This window comes from Meleagris gallopavo, chromosome 25 (genome assembly GCF_905368555.1).
Source record: "Meleagris gallopavo chromosome 25, MGAL_WU_HG_1.1, whole genome shotgun sequence".
Classification (NCBI taxonomy): Eukaryota; Metazoa; Chordata; class Aves; order Galliformes; family Phasianidae; genus Meleagris; species Meleagris gallopavo.
The window spans coordinates 4,142,207-4,164,712 of NC_139428.1; the positions used below are offsets into that span (position 1 = coordinate 4,142,207).

A 22,506-nucleotide genomic window follows, 5' to 3' on the forward strand; every position below is an offset into this window, starting at 1 on the left:
AGAGCATCAACCGTCACCAACCCTCCGCAGCTGCATCACCTGTAATATGCAGAAACAGAAAGGCAGAGATGTGACACACACGTGGGCTCCAAGAACGATGCAGAGGACGAGGGGCTGCTCACCAACCCAGGCATGGCCAGGAAGATGTTCTGGAGTTCTGAGCGTGTGGTATTTGCCAGCAGGAAGGGTTGTTGTGTCGTGTGTGTGTGGGGGGGGGGATTTTGGTTTCGGTCACAATCAAGAAACAGGTTGGGTTGGATGAAGTATGTCTATTTTTAATGATGAAAACTGCATTACAATGTGCATTTTTATATACAAATCCTTACTATTTTTTTTTTTTTTAATTTGCCTCTAGTATCTCCATTTCTAACCTAGTATATAGAGGTTTTTAGTTTTGTAAATACTTATTACATGCACTGTCTGTCATAGTAAAAGTTGGTTTAAAATGCACTCTTTTTGTGATCAGAAACTGGCCTTCTCTTCAGAACTAAAACTGCAGTACTTGATTGTATTGACAAACCATCAATAAAACTTATTGTACAAAGCTGGGGCTGGCTGTGCCTTCATCCTCCTCGACCCCCAGAGCTGTGGGCATGGGACAGAGACCACAGCTGTGGGGCAGAGCTGAATGTTTCAGTATGTGTTTCATTTCTGGCCTAAAATGAGCTCTATTTTTTAAACAGGAAACTTCTGTCCTTCACGAGTTCCAAACATTTTCAAATTCTCCAGCTCCTTTAACAGGAAAAATGTCTTTTTTTAAATAGCTCTGTGAATATGTTGACATCTCTGGCAGGAAAATGTGAAAAATCTGACATTTTACACCTCAGATCTGCAGCACAATACATAAATATACAAAAGAGCAAAATTCCACATGGTCTCAGAACAAGATATTCATTTAAACAAGTAAAACCCATTAAAGCATCACACAGAAGACTGGCACTTGAAGGAAGCAGAGGCAGGAAGGTCTGGAATGACCCCACACACCCAGATTTTCCACACGTGCATGCAGTCCAAAACACGCAGCAGCCATGTGCTGTTACCAAAAGGCAGTGAACTCCATTTGTGCACAACATTCACAGGCCAGTGTCACAATTAGAGAGATAATAAAGTTACATTGCCACATTCACATTTACAAATGGAAACACTTCAATATGACGACTGCTTGCCTCTTCCCTTTTGGTTTTAATTATTAGAAGCTTGTAACCCCCTTCAGACGTGCCATACACAAGCTGTTATTCCCTTTCTGACCAGCTCCCTTGGGCAAAAGTTTCAGATTTTAAACTCTGGAACAACACAGCTGCGCTGGAATATTCTTACCCAACAGTACCAGCTTCAAATCCCAACATTCTTCTCATCTTCTTTTAACCTTTCCCTTTATTTTCAGATGCTTTTCACAGAGAACAGAGTTTGAAAGCTATGAGAAGTAACTCCTGCTTTCAGCTGAAGCCAGTTCTGTCACTGACTGCAGCAGAACCAAGAATTCAGTCCTTGCTTAACACCGTGTTTCACAATTTTTCTCCACCCACAGATTGAAATAGCAATCTCCCTCAGGACATACAGGCAGAATTAAAAACACAGAATATGAGGATTAGAACTAAGAAATGGCTGGAGTAGCTGCAGAAACGTGAGCCAGCTATCTAAGGGAACACAAAATGCAGTCAGGGCAGTGTCAGGTAGATTGCAGAGCAAAGGGCACCAAAGGGACAGTAATTAGTTACATCTTCTTCTAGTCGCTGCCTAAAGGAGGGGGCTGGAATCTAAAGATCCCTTCCAACCCAAACCATTCTATGATTCCATTATTCTTCCAGCAGTAACAATCTGCCTACTGGGATTCTGTATGCATGCACCAAAGGTATTTCTTCAAACGCAACTGGCAGCACAAAGAAATCTCTTCTCCAATCTCAGGCACTTTTCATTCTGCCTTTAATGAAGTGAACCTTCCTGTGAGCTCTGCTCTGCACCATCCCTCACACTGAAGGAGGCAACCTGTCCCCCCACACAGGATATCCTCCAGGCTCTCCCATGGGTGCTTTCTGAAGGCTCCCACCCTCATCCTTTTGCTTGTCAGTGGAGAATGAACACTCTCACCTGTCAGTGTTTTAAGGACGTGCATCCCATGAAAGCCACTGCTTGACCGGTTGCTACCAACAGAAAAGAAGGACATGGCAGTAGAGGAAAATAGTAAAAAAAAAGTCTGTGGATTCAGACACCACCTAGGAATAACAAAATGACATAGTTACAGAAGGGTGGGACAAAGCAAGCAGCAATCTTATGAAAACTTGATGCTCTTGTACTTCAGAGATGCTCCCACTGTCCAAGGCACCACATGCAGCCACTTCCCAGCAAAACTGTCAGTGAAGGCTATGTCCCATCTCTTCAATCCCAGCTTGTGCTTCCACCTCTCTTCTCACAGCAGCAGGTGTCTCCCCAATGGAGGCTCGCTGCATCTGCATGGCACGGATCCACCACCAACTTTATGACCAGAAAAGCAGAGGCAACCACCTGCTTTGCCTTCCAGACACACACTCCCTTCAGGCTCAGAGCCGCTGGCAGTACAGTTCATGTAAGCTATTTGCCATCTTCTGTGTCTCTTGAAAAGCTTCACAGCTCTGCTCCCAACTTGGGGGTATCTGTTCTTCCCCATAATAAGCCCCTGCAATGGCTCCTGCCATGGTAGCAATGGTGTCTGTATCTCCACCCAGAGAGATACAGTAGATGATGGTCCTCTGCAGGTTGTTGTAGTGTTCAGGAATATCTGGGTCAGCTTCCATACAGCGCAGGAAGGAGTAAATGGCAGTGGGGACAGACCTCAGAGCAGCGATGCCATTGCCTGTTAACAAAACCAATCATCTTCAGTGCTGCAGAACACTCTGTCCTCTTTCCCACAGAAGTACCCCTTCTCTTTTTCACTGCAACATCCCATTGCCAATCATCATCAACTCCCGTACTACTGATTTTATCACTAAACTTTTATCACTAAACTAAATTTGCAAGAGACTCTCCACAGTTCCCCAGTACTGCTCCCACCCCAGAGAACATCCCAGCTGCATCAGAATGGGCTGGCTGGACACATTTACTTAATCCTATCCAACATTAAGATCTGAGAGCCATTAAGATGAGATCTTAGAATATTAAGAAATATTATTCAAGATAGTTTTTGTAAGCAAGACAATTTTCTTCGCACAGAGGGAAGGAGTCACTGGGTTGGAACTCAAAGGATTGCATACCTAATTCAAACAATACATCTGCTTTGGGAACACTGCTGAGCTCCAAAAATTCCTTTATTTTCTTCAGACGCCTTGAAAATGGTAAGTCCTCAAATCCCAGCCTGGAAACAAGAGTGCAATGAGGGAGAGAGGCTGTGAAGAGTCAGAGTGAACTGTACACCGCAGGGTTAGCGCTCTGCACAGCTACTTACGCTCGGGCATCAGTAAGAGACTTATCATCTGCCTCTACGTCCTCCATGTGGCTGATGAGCTGCTCAAGGAAGGTCTCCCTGCTGACCTCTCCCTGCAAGGCCAGATGCACTGCCAGGGCCTGCAGGATGGCCCCGTTGTAGCCCAAGGAGTTGGAGTGGGTTAACTCAGCACTGAGCTTTGCAAACTGTGAATGAAAACGTCTCATTAGCAAACCCAAGTGAGACCAAAGTGGGACTCACCCAGCAGCAGGCACTCACAGAGCCAGGGTGCCCCAGTGAGCCCAGAACAGTACCTTCTTAACATCCTGAACATCCGAATAGGTGAGCGGAATGCCTGCAACCCTCATGGCACCACCATTTCCATAGGAGCCTTTCCCATTAAATTGAGCCCTTGCTGGCTCAAACACATCACTGCACTTGGGGCTCAGCAGCTTCTTAAAGACATTGACTACAGCCATCCCATAGCCCCTGTTGGGTTCCTTCTTGTACTCCTCAGCAAACCTGTGTGGGCAAAGATAGCAGCAGTTACACAGGCGAGAAAGAATTTGTGGAGTTTCCAAGTGCAAATGAGTTAACAGCATATGGACCATTCTGTGATAGCCATGGTTCAACTGATTCAGCTCTGCTGGAAAGAATCTCACTTCCAAAAAATGGTGTGAAAAGAGGGAAGGGTGTATGAATGGTGTACAGACATCTCCCACAACCCACTTGTTTCCTTCTCAACATTTCTTTGAAATAGAAGCAAATTCGAAACATTTCTCTGGGTCACAACCACAAAGAAAGTCTTTTGTTCAAGTTCAATGGAAGCCTTTTCTAAACAAATAAATGTTCTCCCTTAAGTGGAACCAAATGCTACCAGGGCTGTGGATCCAAAAGGGAAATGGATCATAAACAAACTGAGGCTGACCTCACTAATATTCACCAGCTAAATTAAGTACAGACATAAATAGCAACAAATAAACATGTAAGGAAATGCTTTCTGTCCAACTGTTATCTTCCACAAAGGTGGCTAAATGTATGTGGCTCCAATTCAGAATGGCAAAGCAGCAAGTCCCATCCTGCTCCATTTCAAAGCATATTTGGAACTACCATTAAAGCTAATGATGCTGGATGCTCCAGGACGGTGCCAAGCACGCAATAAATTCCAGGATCATTGCTCTTATTTTCTCCACAAATTAGCAACGACTCTGCCTGAGCTCCTGTCCCCTTTTGCAGAGTTACACGATGGCTTCATTTTAAGTGTCTGACGCAGAACGAGTTTTGCTCTCGCTGGTAACCTCAGCTGCAGCCCTCACCTCTTGGCCATGTCAACTTCATCAAACTCCCGCTTGGCCAGCAGTGACTGCACCACAGATCTGCTCATGGCCGTGTCATCCGTGTAGGAAAGCGTTTCTGAAACAGAGAGTTATAACTTCATGTGACCATCCATTTCAGCAGCTCCCTGCGAGCACCGCCTGCCCGTAGGGCTGCAGCACTGCTGGAGGACCTGCAGCACCCTGAGCTGTGTTCATTGAGCAGTGAGGATCAGAGCAGGACAGGCACCTGCAGCACGGACAGGATGCAAAGTGCCGCAAGGTAATAAAGCCAAGGGACACGTGTTCTCTTTAGGCACATGGGGACAAGTCAGAGGTCACAGAACGGCCCGGGTTGGAAGGGACCTCAAGAATGATGAAGCTCCAACCCCCTGCCACACGCAGGGCCACCAACCTCCACATTTCACACCAGCCCAGGCTGCCCAGGGCCCCATCAACCCGGCCTTGAACACCTCCAGGGACGGACGGGGCATCCACAGCCTCTGTGCAGCTGTTCCAGCACATCTCCCCTCCGCTCTCCGTTACAGATGTTTCCCCGCGTCGCAGCAGCACTGCACACCCGTTACGTTACCTTACGTTACCTTACATCTCCCCCCGCTCCCCGCACCGTTTCACATCCCCGTTTCACACCCCGCCCCGCCGTTCCTCCCACCTCTGCGGGCGCTCCCGGCCTGTTCCCCCTCACCGCCCGGCGGCTCCAGGCCGCGGAGAAAGCTCAGCAAATCGGGCAGCTTCACCACGCTCCTGCCCTCGAAGACGGCTCCCAAGCAGTCGCCCAGCAGCGCGCCGGCCAAGCAGCCCCGGAAGCGGGCGGGAGGAGGCCGAGGACGGGACACCGCCGCGCGCCCCGAGCCCGCGCCCGCCGCCGCCATCTTGAGTCGTTCCGCCTCCGGGCCGGAGGCGGCGCCCCCTTGCGGCGTGGAGGGCAGCGCGCGCTGCGGGCTGAGCGCTATGGAACCGTAGAGGAGTCATAGGACCGTAGAATCATGGAGTCCTGGAATCACAGAACCATAGAATCACAGAATCATAGAATCACAGAATCATAGAATCGTAGAGTCATAGAATCACAGAATCATAGAATCACAAGGTTGGAAATGACCTGCGAGATCATCGAGTCCAACCGCCCTCCCACCACCATTGCTACCACAAGCACTAAACCACATCTCGCAGCTCCTCATCCAGACGCCTCTTGAGCACTGCCAGGGACGGCGACTCCACCACCTCCCTGGGCAGCCATTCCAGTGCCTGACCACTGAAAGAAAAAGTTCTTCCTTATGTCTAACCTAAACCTCCTCTGGTACAGCTTGTGGCCATTTCCTCGGGCCCTGTTTGTTGCCTGGGAGAAGAGGCCAAGCCCCTCCTCACCACAGCCTCCCTTCAGGCAGTTGTAGAGTGCAATGAGGTCTCCCCTGAGCCTCCTCTTCTCCAGACTGAACAATCCCAGCTCCCTCAGCCACTCCTCATAAGACTTGTGCTCCAGACCCCTCACCAGTTTCGTTGCCCTTCTCTGGACACGCTCAGGGCCTCAATGTCTTTCCTGTAGTGAGGGGCCCAAAACTGAACACATTACTCAAGGTGCGGCCTCACCAGAGCTGAGTACAGGGGATGATGACCTCCCTGCTCCTGCTGGCCACATTACGTCTGTGCAGTGCCGTGGGGCAGATCAGTGCATCCTGAGTTCGGAACCCCTGGAAGACCCACCAGAGTGCAGGAATCCCAAACCCTGCTTCTGTTCCCACCACGGGAAGGGCTGAGGCGGAACCCCACAGGACACACGATGGGCTCAGCTGCCACAAAACGCTTCCAATGCACCGCAGCCGCTCTCACAGACACTCTTTATTATTTAACGCTCCTTGGAGCACATATAACAGACAGTTATATTACAAACCGGGGCAGAATCAGGCCAATTCTGGAGCATCCAGGTGCTCCCCCTGCTCATTCTGCCCTATCCCAGCTCCAGCTGCCCGGCTCTGGGTGGGGATGGCACACGGTTCGTGGTGCGGTTGAAGGAATCCACCTGAGGTACAAACTTCTCAGCGGGCACCACGAGCTTCCTGCGGCTGTCCATGCACTTGTGGTCCAGCACCAGGGAGTGGGCTTTGTAGGCCATGTCGGTCTGCACGCGGTGCAGCTGTCGGTACAGAGCATCCAGGGCATCCCTGGGAACAAGGAGATGGGAGCAGATGGATTCAGGCACTGCGTTCACACCCAAAATGGATGGGAAGCACGTGGGCTTTGCCTTTGTTTGAAGAACTGAAGAACCACATTCATCACCAGCACCACCCCATGGGCTCCAGCACTGCCCCGTCCCTGGGGGTGTTCAGGTTGGATGGGGCCCTGGGCAACCTGCTCCAATACTTGATCTGGAGGTTGTTAGCCCTGTGGCAGGGGGTTGGAGCTTGGCGATCCTTGGGGTCCCTTCCAACCCAAGCCATTCTATGATCCTATGATACCATCATATTGGGGCATCACAGCAGCGTTGTTTGGGTCTGTGAATAGCTGGGAACCCCCTCCATCCTCCAGCACAAAGACCTCCAGCATTGCCCGCAGCCCACTGCCCAGAGCAGCTCCCACCAAACCCAACCATATCTCCATTCCTCCTCTGAACAGACACGAGTTCTGAAATGCAGCCCCTGGAAGCGCCAGGGCTGCAGGCAGCCAACAGGGGCTGCAGGTAACCAACAGGGGCTGCAGTACCACATCCCTCACACAGGCAGCATGTGTGATACAGAGACGAGAAGACTTACTGTGCCTCTGCGAGCTTCAGCTTGAGTGCACGGATCGATCCTTCCAGCTGGTGAACCTCATCTGTGAGCCCATACTGCACCTGTGATGTGATGGAGATGCCATGGCAGTGAATAGGGCCGACACGCTGCTTTACAAAGGCCAGAGTTCTGCCATCCCCCTGCTGGCCCGTATGGCATTTTCTCCAGAGTGCACCCACACCTCAAACAAGGACCATCCAGTTCGGTTCCCCAGTCCCTGCTGACAGGGCCGATACCTGATCCCGACAGAGCTCCACGTTGGGCCGGTAGCTGCGGGTCTCCAGGCGGCTGTGTGCCACTTTCAGGTCCTGCATTTTCCTTCGAAGATCCTCCTCCAGGCGCCGGATGTCCTCTTCCATCTCAGCAATTTCCTCCAAGGTCTAAGGTGAAAAAGACATGTGTCCTAAGGGACAGCCACAGTTCCCTGTAGGAGACAGACTAGAAAACAGCTCCCATTTGCTATGGGCTTTCACTGTGCTCTGAATGCATTTTAAATGGAGCTGATGGGTTCTGAAACTCTCTGCTCATGGCTTTGCACGCAGAGCAGGCATAGTGCTGCTGCGGAGCACAGGACCTCTTTTGCATTCAATCCCCACCCAAGGCTGTGGCTGATAGCTGAGCACCATTTACATTTTGCTCCTGCCATTTCAGCTCATCGTAGGCTCTCTCCATGTCTCTGATCCTCTTGCGCAAGGCAAACTCTGTGGCTACACGCTGAGCCTCCAGCTCGTTGTTTGTCTGGAGAGAGAACAGATTCCAGTCACACACATCTGGAGGGGCTCTCCGTCCCGGCAGCTGCTGATGTGATGGTCACATTAATGGTCACATAGGACACGGCTCCCCGTGAGGTTGGGACAAGCAAAGCCATCCAGGCTGTGTCTGCTGGAAGGTGTCCAGGTCACGCAGCCAAAAGGAACAGCAGTCACGGATTGCTGCGAGTCTTCCAGGCTGCTGGGTCTGCTGCACCCTCTGCAGCACAGCCCAGGTCTTCTTTTTAAACAGGAGGGCACCAGTAATTCACAACCAAGGGGCTAATTTACCTGGGCAATGGAAAGCACTATTGCTTCTCGGAGCTTAATCGAGGCTTTCATTTCCTCCTCAGCATGATCTTTGTTGTATTGGCTATTCTGTTCCCACTCATCAACCGCAGTTGATCTAAGAACAAATCAGCAGTTATGAAAATAAGTGGAGTGTCTGCAAGACAGTTCAAAGGGAACCACCTGCTGCAGGCCAAGAAGGCTTTCTGCAGTGCAGAACGCTTCAGGAATTTGGAGGTCGCATTCTGTCTCAGCTCAGTGCACCAGCTGGAGGTTGCTGCCCCACGGCTCCAGCACTGAGCCCAACATCTACTCAAACTGGGGACACATCCAAAGCACGCTATGAAAGGCCATGCAAGTGAAAAATGTGCAGCAGCTCTCCCACAAAGCCTTGCCAGGGGCTGATACTGCTTACTGTCACCTATAGCCAAGCGCAGGGAGGCAGGGCAGCCAGCTTTTGTTTTTGCATTGACAATTTTGATAACCTGTTCGCTGTTTGTGCTCCAATTTTCTGCACTACAGAGATGTTATTTATTTGATGGTGATGGCGTTATGAGCTTGGTACACCCTGACATCCTGGGATCTGATAGCAGCACACATCGCCAGCAATCAGCTCGCTATGGGCATGGATTAAGAAAGGTCTGATATCCAACAAGTCTGTGGCTTCACAGTCCAGGACTCACAGCAAATCCCAGCTCCTGCACTGAGCTCTCAGTAACTGCACTCATCAGCCAGGATGCAGCATGGGAAGGAAAAGCATCCTCGGGCTCTCGGAAGCACTCGCACATATCTGGCCAGAACCACAGGCTCTTTACTTACCCATTTGGGATCCGAGTCGGGTTGACCTTGAAGGAGATGTTGGGAGAGTTCACGCTGAGGGATAAACACGTGTGATCTATTTCCAGCGCTTCCATCTTGCCACGGTGGTCGAAGCTGAGCTGCTGGCGTGCTTCCTGCAGGAGGCTGCAGAACACAAGGCTGGGGTCACAGGCAGCACACGGAGGAGTGCAGCTCCCCACCTCCAAAGCCTTTCAATCACGTCCTCCATCATCTCCATGAAACGAGCAGTGTGCTGTTTGCCTCACCAGAGCTGTTCGAAGGCTTCGTGCACTCTCTGCTGCAGCTCCCTCTTGGCTTTGTCGATCACCTTCACCTCTTTGTGCAGCTCCTCCTCCACAGGGTCCATCACCACATCAATGGCACGGCGGCCGTCACGGAGCGTCAGGCACTCCATGGCCACATCCAAGGACAAATTCTTGGCCTGCAGGGCGCGTTCTGCCGCTTCCTTCACCTGCAGGGAGCACTTGGCTGTGGGGCAGTTCCCCTTCAAGGATGGGAGAAGAGGAAGAAAGAACGAGAAACCCACCCACACCCTCATTAAGAGAACCGTCTGCCGCCTGCATCGCAGCTCTGAAGCTCTTAGCAAATCTGGAAGGAAATCTGTGGGAGACAAACACAGCGGTGCTCCACGTGTGTTGGGTCGGGGCTCAGACCCTGCTGGAGGCCCAGGGCTCCAAACGGAGCAGCCCGGGGGTTCAGAACTGAAAGAATCAGAGATTGACCCCACTGACATTCTCAATTTCAAATCAAACATTTTCAGACTGTGGTTTTAATGTATTTCTTGTTATCCTTGGAAGATAAAAACTAGACAAGAACACAAGCAGGCAGTGCACAGCTCAGTCAGAACATCCAGGATGTCATTTCATCAGGTATCCATCCCAGAATACCTGTGACAAGCCCACCCTCGGGCACCATATGGGCTTACCCACTGCACAAGGCAAGCCTCAATTATTTAACATCCTATGTTGAAAGAATGGTTTATTTCCAGCCATCTGTCTTCCCAACATACTTTGGCCAAAGCATTGATTTCCTCATCTATGTCTGCAAGGCATTTGTCCAGGGTCTCCTTCCATCTGTTCACACTGCTGATACGTTCAGCCAGGCGGGTTTGGTTGTCGTGTTCATCCCATTTTGCCTGGAATTGGAGGAAAAACGCTCTGAGCTGTTTGTTGTTGTTACTTTTTGAGATTGAAATCGTGAAACTTGCCAAAGCCCTCCCTGTTTTCAGAATGGACGGACCTCTCACCGCGCTATAACGCATCACTTGGTCTAACAGTGATCTGGAAAAGCAGAAGGGGCAGAAAGCAACGCGGGTTGCCAAGGGCACGAGAGTCACACCCTCCGTAAGGGGATTCAGGAGGCTCTCAGAGGTGAAGCCTTCTCCCCTTCCCTGCTGCACCCAGACCTGGGTGCTCTCCCACCCTCTCAGCACCGTTCGGGCCAACCCGAGGCTCCCACCTGGTTGTTGGTTTCGCTGCGCAGGGCTCTGGCTTCCTGCCGGATCTGATGCGACACGGAGCGTTGGCTCTCAGCGTCGGCGGAGATGAGGCGGGCGTTGGTGTCCCAGTCGGGCACGGTGAACCTCTGCCCCGGTTTGACGCTCAGCGCTGCCATCTCGCTGAAGGGGCGGCTGGAAGGGAGCGGGACGCTCGTTGCGTTCGTTCGCGGAGGTTTATCGTGCAGAAGCGGTATCTGCATCCCCAGATACAGATCTGCATCCCCAGAAAGCTGCTCTGATGGGGCAGCTCGGCTGGCACGGCCACGTCCGGCCCTGGGAGCACCGCGCTCAGTACGGAGCCGGGCGGCTGTCGGCGACTCGCGGTGCCGCTTCGCCTTCGGGGCTGCGGTCCCAGCGGGGCTGCGCCGTTCTCGGGATGCACGGAAACCACGGGAGGGGCTCAGAGCAGCCGAGGGGACCGCAGCCCCCGCTCTGGGCAGAAGCGGGGGGGGGGGGGGAAGGGACGGACGGGACGCCCTGCGTGCCCTCAGCACCGAGAGGCGGCGGGGCTGGAGCTCCTCCCGCACCGCTGGGGACAAACGGGAAAACAGAGCTGGGAAGGGACGCGGCCCCCGCAGCCCCCGCTCTCCCTCACCGCACTCCGTGCCGCCCGTTCCGTTGCCACACGCGCGGTCCCGTTGCTAAGCGGCCCCGCAGCCGTTCCCGTTCCCATCCCCCCCTCCTCCTCACCCTCCCCCCCCCGGCATCGCGCCGCTGACAGAGCGAGGGGGGCTGCAGCAAAGCTTTCGTCTTTTTTTATTGCAGTTCTTAGTGAGAATTACACTTCAACCTGAAGCAAAGCGACGTGATAAAGAAAAAACAAACACAGGAATTTTCTCATCATTTGTTATGTTTACAAGGGGGGAAACCGAAGCGAGAGCAGCAGAGGAGGGGCTGGTGCAGAGCGGAGCCCTGCGTGGACAACGAAAGCCGGATTGAGGACCTTTACATGGCATGAAAGCAAATGGAGGCGGGTGGATGCAGCCTCCAAACATCCCCTCCTGCAGGCGGGGTGGGGGGGGGAAAGCAGCTTGAGAAGTATAAAAATAATAAAACAGTGCATATGCGTTTCAAAAAAAAATTTATTATTATTTTTTAATACAGTTGGTTTACAATACACCCAACTCGATGGTATTAAAGCCTGCAGAGATCTGAGGACTGCTGTGTGCACTGTACAGGTGCCTACGGGCGGTGGGGCTGTGCTGGAAAGAAAGCAACTCCTGCAACAGGTAGAAAATTTTGGCAAGAACAATTTGACTGGAAGGGGAGAAAGAGCACAAAGCACTGCATACACCTCCAACACTCACCTATGGGTCCATGCCCCTGCACGGCCACAGTACAAATAGGCACACGTGGTTGAGATGGGTAAGTAGAAAAGAAAGGCTTCGACCAACCAGCTTGTTTGCCATCTGCCTACAACTGTGTGGTGCCTGGAGTCACAGCTCTGCTTTATTCTTGGAATAATTCCCTTTTGCTCTGAGAACTCCTGGAGCTTCATGGTGGGAACGGCCCAGCTCTGCGCTGAAAGCAGAGGGGAGCAGCTGCTAAGGCAGGAGAAAGAGTGAGACACAGAGGGAATCTCAACGCACTGGATTCGTTTATTAGAACTTTATTCTGAGAAGGAATCCCAAACAGCACAACAGTTTTGTTTTCCATTTGAACAGGTGGTACTAAATATGCAAAGGGTGTATTTGCACAACGCTGCTCCCAGCCGCCTCCTGCACCAGCACAGCGATGCTCATGGCACACGCTGCCACCAGAGATGCTCCAATAGCCAAACTGGCTCATCACCAATCACAATGAAAGCTTTAAGCGATACCTCTCGACGACAACATTCTCATCTACGATCAGATGCCTCAGTGCATTCTAACAGACCAGTTCTCCCCCCCCCCCCAAAACAAGCAGCAGTGCCATTTCTCCACCAACTTCATGCACCTGGGGAAGCCTAACTGCTCACAGCAAGGGAGGAAACAAAGCAGCACGGACAGGAGAGCTGCACGGCGAGGCCCCACTGTGCCTCTGCTCACGGCTGGGAGATCACTGAGCACCCATTCTGTCAATGCTATTGCTGTGCTGAGGCTTTGCAGGATTGCCTGTGGAGCAGAGCAGAAATGCAACTGTTTAGAAGCAGGTTTACCTACAGGAAAACAACGTGGAGTTTTCTCAAGGCGAGATTCAACAGGTTGAACACTGACAAGTGCAGGAAAGGCAGCGCTCTGCTGAGGAGCAGAAATCAAAGCCAAAGGAAACTGAAAGCTACAGCCACAGGAGGCCGTGATGCACACAACCAAACCCCTGAGGAAGGCAGTTGTGTGCAAGTTGCCAGCAGCCAAATTTCATCTCAGCCTCACACAGCGGCTCTGCTCAGCACTCCGTTCTCTGCTCTCAAAGAGCACTGCACACAAACGCTGCTTTGCTGGCATGCTCCAAACACCAAAGGCTCCCTAGCTGCAGCACTGCTCCAGTGGGTATTGCTTGGCCAGCTGAGCTGAGCAAGCACTAACCTGTGAGATGCCCAAATAAACTTTCTGAATGCACTCGAGAGATTTGCAAGTGTTAGCACTATGAAAGACGATTAGTAACTATTTTAATGCCTAATTTTTGCACAACTGTATCAAAATTGGTTGTGGAGCCACGATTCAGGTGAGATAATCTCAAGATAATCATATTTCTGTGTTGTTGGAGAGTATTATGGTAGGTACTCATTTTTCAACTGCTAAATGTATTTGAAAGACCTCTGAGATTCTCAGCAACGTAAAGAAAACCTTTTATTTGAATCAACTCATCTCCTAATTTGCAAAAAAGGTCACAGAAAGCAGCAGTGTACACGGTGGGACCGACCCCAAGGAGCTCCTCGGGCCAGCTGTGCTGAGATAAAGCAAAGGGCACAGGCTGTGTCGGATGGACAGACTTCAAACAGCGACTGGCAAGAAGGCGCACAGGTTTGTATCAGGAATTCAGCACTTTACAGCGTGGCTGATCCTCAGAACACAGCAGTTGGCTCTCATAAGGCAACGCATGTCATCCTGTGTGTGTTCTAGATAGGGCAGAAAGTCTGAGGCAAAAAGCAATTCCCTGAAATCAGGGAGGGAACCCATCTCAGAGCCAGCGCCGATGCCAGAGCTGCTGGCTGGATAACCTCAACACTGCATAAAACAACTTGAAAAGCTCTTCTGTTAGTCTCTGACAATCCACACTCACAGCCTGGAGCCCGAACCAGCACCTGAGGCACCCAGCAGCCTTCACTGCATACCTGGGTGTGAAAGGAGAGGCTCATTTCTCCCCTCAGCACTCCGCTGAGCCTTCCTATCCCAGTGCTGTGCACACATCAGCACCTTCAGCTGCTGGCAAGCTGCTCCTTAAAGAGTCACCTTCAGTGATGTTCAGCCCTCAGCACCACGTTCCCACTTCCCAACCTCCGCCAACAACATTCCTCGGGTCCTTACAGCCAAGCAGGGAAGCTGCAGGAGCACAGCAGAGACGTTACGGGACAGGCAACATTCAAATAAAGGCAGAATTAATGGTTCTCTATAGAGAAACGTATCAGTGTTACATTTAAAAAAAAAACAAAACAACTCTACCAGGAAATATGTTTGTTTGATGACATTACTCTCCAGAAGCCATTTACTTGAAAGCTTCTTTTCTCTGGGTAGCTACATTCACAAATAATTCAGGGCTCCCTTTAAGTAACTCAACACAAAACCAACTCCATCCTGACCAAGCCTTAAAAGCAGCTCAAGAAGAACACTGACCCCACTATCAACAGGTGGGAATTGCCAGCTCCTCCAGCTTCTGTCTCGGATCAGAAAAAGGCACATGCTTGCTCTCAACGAGTTCAAGTCTGACCCAAGCAGCCCAGGACACCGAAGCTAACAAGGGAGCTCCCTCAGTGGCTTCTGTGCCAACCACCCAAAGACCGCAGCCAGAAATCCATTGGAGCATCTGTGTTTTGTGAAGGGGTCACAAGCTGCTCACAGAACCCCATGGCTCTGCTGTTTGGAACACCACCCACCTCCTGAATCTCTCTGTTTTGAACCAGGAAAGGCTGCTTTGGGATTTAGAGAACGCAGATGATGGGATTGAAGGACACGGCTGTCGCAGGCACTGCCACTGCTGCTCAGCCCGGCTGTGGAGGTGCACAGGCACTCTTGCTTACCAAAATACAGGAAAAAAGCTTTTTCCTCATCTCTTAGTTTTTGCAGTCGTTAGTTGTGGGGCGTCGAGTAAACTGTGGGTGCAAAGGGACAAGTTCAGATGGCTCCAGCAGCATTAGAGCTTTTCAGTACAGGCAGCTTTCCTGCCTTCCCAGCTTTTTACTATGGGTTTGACAGCACAGTCACCATCTCTACTCCTCCTCTTCATAAAACATAAAACAGCTGAGTCATTTCAGCTTTGGATTAACCCCAGCACGGCACGATTTACTACGAGCAGTACTGATTATAGAAACTTTGCCAGGAAGAATGATGTTGTTTTCATTTTTAAACAAGTTTGCCTCTTCAGTATCTACACCTTCAGCAGCAGGCTGGATGCTTTAACACATCACACACCCTGCAACACACAGACACTGCTTTGCAGTTAACCCTCATGTGCTACAGCCCATCTCAGCAGGGATCTGCACCCAACAGGAACCACCACCCTCAGACACAGCTCTGTTTCATTGCTTTTGATCACATTTATCACGTATAGAAAGAGGAGACAGGAATGTACACATCTCAACAGCTTCAGTAGTGGCTAAGCACAGAGAAAGTAATCTGGTTCACAGGCAGGGGAAGAGATGGAGAGCATTGCTGCAAACCAGCTGATGGAACGAGATTTTTGGCCCTTTTTAGTCCAAAAGACAGAAATGGCTGCTACAGAAAGCAGGCTCAGCACCGAGGCTGACAAAATGCTTTCTAAATCCCAGCCTAACAGCAGTAAGAAATCAGGAACAAATCACCGCAAGCTTAAACACGAAGGAAGCAGCACTGAGTGCTGTTCTAAAACAAAGCTGCTGAACAAAAAGGAACACTGCTGCCTTGAACTACAGCCAGAAGAAGCCATGCTCTCGTGTCCAGCTTAGGGCAGTGCACACAACAGTTCTGCCATGGATGTGAAGCACAGCGGTGTCACAGCCCCAGCATGGCTCTGCCCCGCTGCAGGACTGCATACCCAAACATTTCATGGCTCCTGTTCTGCTCAACAGACGTGAAGAAGCTCTGCTCACTCCTAGGAAATGCCTGGGTACAAGTGTATGCCTGCAGCTCTACTGCTCCCAATTAAAGCACAATTTTATGCTTCAGCTGATATTGAAAACCATCCTGACCTCTGCAACGCCCAATACTGCCTCAACAGTGACTGAAGTGAACACAAATTCATTTTAACAGCCAACTTAAAACCGAAGTACCCCATACAGCAGCCTGTCTATTGAGTTGTCCTGTTTGTTCTCTTCTCAAACGCGTCCGTAGAGTCAAGCTGACTTCAGAGAAGAAAAAACAAACACTAAGAAACCTTTCCCACCTAAAAAGAAGAGCCAAAAGCAACGCGCAGATGGGACACGCAGACCACCACCACACTGAAACACCCCAAAAAGGATGCAGTTCACCAAGCAGCAGGCAGGTAACCACAACTGAGAGCGTTACAAAAATGAAAGAAGGTATTTTTTGCAGGCACGCGCAAGCACACGACAGTGTCATCAAAGCAGAACTTTGCTATTATTACTTAATGCAGCATTACAAGGTTACTGAGGTGCAGTGGCTAATAGTCTAGCTGACAGCTTTTCCCAACGGGAGGAATGCTCACCATGGACCCACAGCATCTCTCTCCCAGCTAGGAATGACAAGTCCCAAGCACAAATGCACACCACACCTTTAGGAACACAACCCACACGACGCCTGCTTGCAGCACTGACCATCCCTACATCTCCAGACAGCGCTCAGCTCATCTGCTTTGTCCTTGGGAGTTTGGAATGCCTAGGAGACAGCACCTTCCAGCCACGGCATCCCATGCTGCTGCCTTCCCCTCAGTGTCAAGGGGGAAACTGCACGGAGAAGGATCCGAGCTGCTCCTCCCCAGCAGCATTTGGTGATTGCTCCCCAATGCCTTTCCCTCCAAAGGAAACCACCATCCTGGTTATGCTTGGTCCTGACTCAGAGAACTGATGCCTGAAAGTACCTAAAGGTACCATCAAACACTTGGCATTTTCAGTTATTTATCTTAAATGTTCAGCCACGTACAACTGGAAAATAAAATCTACAGCACCGTCTTCTAAAAAGGCACTTTCTGAGGACTGTCTTGCTCAAAAATAAAAAATTCACTCCAAATTTTAAACAGAACCACTTTGTTGTTGAAGGACCCTACAGTAACTACCCGTGTTCGGTGAGGGGGGACTCACACAGAGCCAGAAAGGCCAGGGCAGGCAGGACGCATTTCTGTAGTACTGATGCTTCAATGTCCTCCCCTGCAGCCCCTGCCCTTCTGCACACACCTCTGCCTACTGAGGGACAAATGGTTTTGTTTTAGTGTTACAGAGATGGGACTCTGCCCAGGAGGTGAAGTGCAGGACCCCGTACACATCCATTTGTAACTCAGCTACTGAAAAACACAGAACTTTTTGCTAGCAGAAAGCAGCCATTAGCTCAAGCTCTAACCTCTACAGTTCCAGGGTCACAACAACGAGTCAATTAGCTAGGTGATGTCTTACTTAAACGTGCCAAAACAAAATGGGCGTCCTAACACTCAATATCAATGCAAAGTGCCATCTTTGGGTAGGAAAAGGAGAGACTGGGATCCTTCCCTTTCACATCCCTATGGATTTTTCCAACCAGATTCAATCAACCCATCACAATCAGCAGCAGAACTCCACAGCACTGAAGGGACAGAGATGGCTGTTTGGATGGCAGCACTGAAAATGGAATGGATAACTGCAAGGTACGTCAGCAGAGCTTTGGGTTCCTAGGTTATAAAAGTGCTCTGAGGAAGGTCCTAAACCCTCAACTCACAGAACTGGGAGAATATTAGAAGAGGAATATTAGAAGGGAACATTGAGAAATAGAAAGGCCTCAAGCTGTTTGAAGGGCAGGCTGAGCTTGGAGTTTCAACAGAGCAAACTTCCAGACTAGGAGAAAGCCAGTATTTGTAGCTGGAATTTGTACAGATAAGGTGAGCATCTGGTGTCTCACACTGAGCATTTTAAAGGACAAAAATCGGTACACAAAGTGAAACTGGTTTAGGACCAATGGCATCTAGAAATAATTTGACTGACAGCTTTCAGAAACCCATCTTACTCCAGAAAAACCATTTCTAAGGCCAAACTTCCAGAAGGATGCCAGAACGAACCCCTTACAGAAATAACTTTTGGACACGTTCAACCAAATTACACATTTAACAGTAACACAGCAATCCTGAGTAAAACGGCCACAGCTGAAGTGTCCCCCAGGAGAAGCTCCTGCGTGGGGTCAGTCGCTCTGCCAGCAGATGCTGTGTGTTAACACACCTCCTAGCAATGCCCCGTGCAATGCCCCGTGCAATGCCTTGTGCAATGCCCCGTGCAATGCCCTGCTCCCTCTCAGCTTTGGAGCGCCCAGTGCTCGGCGCAGGGCTCAGCACAGCCCAGCTTTGGCACAGTACCAGCACTGCAGCTCCCACCAGGAAGTGGCACTTGAGTACAAACGAGGTCTTGGTGAACTGGTACAGTGTCTGCAGGGTGGGAGCCGGGCACCCAGATGGGCAGTGCACGAGGCCAGCACGTCTGCAAAGGGAGGAGAAGCGCAGCCCTCGGCCACAGTCGGCTCCCAGAGAGAAGGGGACCTGGAGAGCCACTCGACATTTCCCCACACAGCACATAAAATTTGAGATTATTTTTTTTTTTTTGTCTTTTTTAAAAGGAGAGCAGGTACAAAAATAAAAGAAATCCATATACTCTGAAAATATACCGGAAACTGCCACCACAGATGAGGTACCATTTATCCCGACCCCCCAACCCCCAAACTGCAAACATCAAAATATATATGCTTTTAAACAAAGGAAGAATATCTGGCTATTTAATCTCAGTTAAAATGACAGCACCCTTTGTTACACTTGATATTTCACACCATTAATTCTCTTTTGAAAAAAACAAAACAAAACAAAAAAACCCAAGATATCTAACTAACCTTGATTCCTTGCTTATCTCCTCGTTCCTTAGTGCAGTAATTGTCCATCTCCATTTAAATAAATATAGCAGCTACAGCATCATAAATGTGTGGCCCTCACAACGCCAGTAAGTTGATATTGTAATACAAATAAGTATCGGCACTTTACGTAGATATTTGCAAAACCAAGAAGAGAGATTCAAACTTCCACGTACTCTTCACATGAAAACCAGGTAAACCAGCTGTCGAGCTAGCATCTAAGTCACCTTCCCAACGAAGTTTCTTTGTTTTTTGGTGAGAGTTGAAAGCGAAAAGCCTCTCGGGTCATAGTCACTGAGCGTGGGCAGGATGAGAAGGGCACAGCATCTCTGAAAGGAGCATTAAAAGAGTTTTTAAAAAGCAATTTTCATCTTAACGCCAGAAATCCGCAAGAAGGCTTCGTAAAATAGTTTCTTTAAAAAAAAAAAAAGTCTACTCCTCTTTAAACGTCAGCTTTCTGTCAAAAGCCTGACCTGAACCTTTTATTAAGGGCACTGCTAGCTAGAGCTCTTCCAAGGCAGAGCTACCGGGCCACCAACCAAGAGCAGCGTTTCAGAGATCGATCGGAGCCCTCCTTGCTCCAACAGCTGCACCACCACCTCCCTGCAGCTCTGCCTCGAGGCGCTGTGGGCACCTGCAGCCTGGAGCAGGGCTGAGCCACCCTGCAGCTGCAGCCCAACGGGGGGCTCAGGGTTAACCCCAACCCCACCGCCCTCCAGTGCTCCCAACAGCTCCTCCCCCCCTCCCCGAGCCACAGGAGCTGCCCACCCTCAGGACTATTTCCAGTGCAATGGTAATGGTGCAAGGTTAGTCTCTGCATTCCCTTCCTTGGTACTGGGAGATAAAGCATGCCTACACGCCAACTGCCGAGCAGAGCTCTCTGAGACAGCGTTGTGAACAGCACTACATACATTTCAGTACAATATACAAATGCACAAAATACAGTACTTTGTCTTCTGGCAGAAAAGATGGGGAGAGTCATGCCTGCTGAAGCAAAACGGGCTCAGATTTTAGGCTCAAAACACAGCATATTGGCAAAGAGCGCATCGTGAGAACGCCGGGAGATAAAGCTGCTTTACCGACCCTCTGGTTTTCATGTGGAGAGCAGGTGGGGTTCAGAAGGGCTGGGATAACAGCAATGCCCATAGAAACGATCTGCAGTATATATACTATGAACCAGTGCAAATAAAAAACAGTCAAAAAAATGCAATTCACGAGTTTACAAAGTGCAAAACTTCCCAGGCCCCTCGCAGAATAAATGCTCATCTCTGACATCTTAATATTGGTTTACCTTTAAAGTGGAATGAAAGAGTCCCGTTTGTTTGTTTCACATTTCAGTGATTTAAAGGTAGAACTATCCCAGCCCTCTTACTTTATTTGCAAAGTGAAATGAAGTTACCAATAACTTAATTTTAAAAGGAAAGTCGTTATCAAAGAGGAAAAAAGCCTAAAAACTTTTAATAACTCCAGACATTTTACTGATGTCAAATAGATTTAATTAAGCATGTAAAAACTTAGATCTTAATAAAAAAATCTATTTGTTTACTTCAAATATCTTCCACGTCTCAAAGCCAAAAATACGGCCGGTTCCTTTGTTAAACCAAACCACGGCAGCGAGCGCTGAAGCTTGCAGAGTTCCAGAAGCATTTTTGCTACTTTTTGATTTAAAAAAGGAAAATCCGAGATTCCTTCTGACTATAAAACTTTCCTTTCAAAATTAAGGCTTTTACTTTGTCCTTTTAAAATCGGAGGTGTCCATTCTCCCACAGCCAGTGGTACAAACACTGCTCTGGTACAGCTCAATGGACACTGTTTTCTTTTCGAACGCTTATTGCACTAAAAGATAGCAAAAACAAGTTGTCAGTTCTTTAAAAATAAACATGGTTACATTTCTAAAAAATAAAAGTTGATGTCGACCATATGTTCTGTAATAATTAAATTAAAGCATTATTATTACTCTAATAAATATAAAAGAAACAAAGGAAGCTAAACTTCAAAAACACGTACGTATGAAATCACATTAAGGTGTGAGAGGCAGCAAGTAAACTAGCATTTTTCTTTTGTCAAGAAGACCTTAGCTCTAAAGTTTCAGTTCTGGTGTTTACTGTAGCCATCCCATAAAGCCTGGGACGCCCAACCTCACATGAAGCTTCAAGATATTTGACTTGCCAGATAGAAAATAATTGAAACTTTTGGACTAGGTAAAACAGCAGCTTTAGTAAAGTCACCAGGGAGCCAGAACAGTTGGGATCACCACTGCCTGCAGTAACACCACTAGCTTTGTTTGCTTCTTAAAAGGGAACTGTTGGAGCTGAGGACTCCAAAGCTGTGAAGAAAGGCAGCAGTTGGCTAAACTATGTTCAAATGATTGGATTAGTGTGCAAAACATCTTCCCTCCCCTCGATTTTTTTTTTCTACTTAGTGCTGTACATTCAGATGTACTCAGATATGTTCGCATTCGAATGCTGATGGCAACACTGAGAGAAAGATTCCTCAACTGGGCGAAGAAATAATTTTTGCACACTTTTCTCTCCCAAAGAATCACTGTGACTGTTCTTATACAGGTTGCTTTTTTAAAATTACACCATCTTTTTTTTTTTTTTAAATTATTATTAAATTTTTTTTTTTTTTTTTTTTGCAAAGAGAGTTGTGCTGCCGAGCAACTTGAGGTAAAGGCATAAGAGGGTTTAAACTACGAGAAATTAAAAAAAAACAAAGGAAAATGATGGCGGTGCTTCCTACAGGAGACCGCGCCACGAAAGCAGTTGGCTGGTTTCATATTGCATAATAGTGCTGTGTTCCTCGGTGAAGTAAACAATCTTCCTTGCGTCAATTTAAGGGTCAGCCTCTCGCCCCTGCACGATTGGAGGCGCACCCCATAAACCAACCTCACTGGAAACATACATTGTATGTGGCTTAATTTGTCAGTTCTTCCTTTCAGCGAGCACGCTCCCCTTTTATTGACTTAAGCGAAGTACATCGTGCGTAAGGTGTCTTGGTGAATCTGTACAGCCTTCGCCAGGGCCTGTGGATCTCTGCCATTGCTCTGTCCTGAAACGTGGCTTCCTTCAGCACTGCAAGAAAATGGGGAAAATTAAGACAAGAGGAGCTGTGCATTGTGTTAATTGGGATTTAACGCTGCCTCCGCATCCCTTCGTCACGCAGGAGGGTCAAGTGGCAATACCAACAGAAAGCCTGAAGGCTGCAGAGTGAACAGATAAACCCCTTCCCCTCAGCTCCTCGATTTGTCCAGAAAAAACCCACTGCAAATATACTGATGGCTTTAACGTTACAAAATAATTCTGGCATCCAAAGCAGAGTGAGAGAAACGTAAGGCACTTCACATCTGTTTCACTGATGAATGCTCTAACTCCAAAGCAAAAAGCCAAACGTGTGGTTTGATTCCTTCACACCACAGATGTTGGAACAATATTTTATGAAGCTGAACTTCGTTCTTGTAATCCAGGTGTTATCAAGTCGAAAACACC

General features: G+C 49.1%; 3 protein-coding genes across 6 annotated transcripts in view; all 3 read right to left on the reverse strand.

Annotated features, from left to right (window-relative positions):
* Positions 1 to 254: 254 nt before the first annotated feature.
* ADPRS (ADP-ribosylserine hydrolase) lies at positions 255 to 5,645 on the reverse strand. 2 transcript variants are annotated; one of them, XM_085208660.1, is made up of 6 exons: positions 5,417 to 5,645; positions 4,714 to 4,810; positions 3,712 to 3,919; positions 3,419 to 3,603; positions 3,228 to 3,328; positions 255 to 2,830 (listed from the first exon to the last, which is right to left on the reverse strand). In XM_085208660.1, the coding sequence occupies exons 1-6, from the start codon at positions 5,601 to 5,603 to the stop codon at positions 2,538 to 2,540; spliced, it is 1,071 nt and encodes a 356-aa protein (XP_085064786.1). In that variant the 5' UTR covers positions 5,604 to 5,645; the 3' UTR covers positions 255 to 2,537. The 2 variants fall into 2 exon arrangements, with proteins under 2 accessions (XP_085064786.1, XP_010721640.3); XM_010723338.4 differs by having other exon boundaries at positions 5,384 to 5,645.
* Positions 5,646 to 6,547: 902 nt separating this feature from the next.
* Positions 6,548 to 11,548, reverse strand: TEKT2 (tektin 2). 3 transcript variants are annotated; one of them, XM_085208840.1, is made up of 10 exons: positions 11,467 to 11,548; positions 10,832 to 11,003; positions 10,383 to 10,508; positions 9,619 to 9,824; positions 9,353 to 9,496; positions 8,537 to 8,651; positions 8,127 to 8,234; positions 7,733 to 7,876; positions 7,479 to 7,558; positions 6,548 to 6,890 (listed from the first exon to the last, which is right to left on the reverse strand). In XM_085208840.1, the coding sequence occupies exons 2-10, from the start codon at positions 10,985 to 10,987 to the stop codon at positions 6,677 to 6,679; spliced, it is 1,293 nt and encodes a 430-aa protein (XP_085064966.1). In that variant the 5' UTR covers positions 10,988 to 11,003; positions 11,467 to 11,548; the 3' UTR covers positions 6,548 to 6,676. The 3 variants fall into 3 exon arrangements, with proteins under 3 accessions (XP_085064966.1, XP_010721637.2, XP_085064967.1); XM_010723335.3 differs by having other exon boundaries at positions 10,832 to 11,513; XM_085208841.1 differs by lacking the exon at positions 8,127 to 8,234 and having other exon boundaries at positions 10,832 to 11,514.
* A 387-nt stretch (positions 11,549 to 11,935) lies between these two features.
* AGO3 (argonaute RISC catalytic component 3) overlaps positions 11,936 to 22,506 on the reverse strand; it is a 30,737-nt gene continuing 20,166 nt past the window's right edge. Inside the window, exon 19 of the mRNA XM_085208837.1 lies at positions 11,936 to 22,092. Within this exon, the coding sequence (XP_085064963.1) occupies positions 21,984 to 22,092 (109 nt within the window). The 3' untranslated portion in view covers positions 11,936 to 21,983. The remainder of the gene's footprint in view (positions 22,093 to 22,506) is intronic.

Excerpts from the sequence above, each read along its gene's own strand:
- ADPRS (XM_010723338.4), bottom strand. The coding sequence starts at position 5,603 with ATGGCGGCGGCGGGCGCGGGCTCGGGGCGCGCGGCGGTGTCCCGTCCT. Across the intron at positions 3,920-4,713 it reads GAAGTTGACATGGCCAAGAG|GTTTGCTGAGGAGTACAAGA; the intron begins GTGAGGGCTGCA and ends TTGCCCACACAG. Across the intron at positions 3,329-3,418 it reads TCTCTTACTGATGCCCGAGC|GCTGGGATTTGAGGACTTAC; the intron begins GTAAGTAGCTGT and ends TCTTGTTTCCAG.
- TEKT2 (XM_010723335.3), bottom strand. The coding sequence starts at position 11,071 with ATGCAGATACCGCTTCTGCACGATAAACCTCCGCGAACGAACGCAACG. Across the intron at positions 8,235-8,536 it reads TAGTGCTTTCCATTGCCCAG|ACAAACAACGAGCTGGAGGC; the intron begins GTAAATTAGCCC and ends TTCTCTCTCCAG. Across the intron at positions 7,559-7,732 it reads TGGAGCTCTGTCGGGATCAG|GTGCAGTATGGGCTCACAGA; the intron begins GTATCGGCCCTG and ends ATCACATCACAG.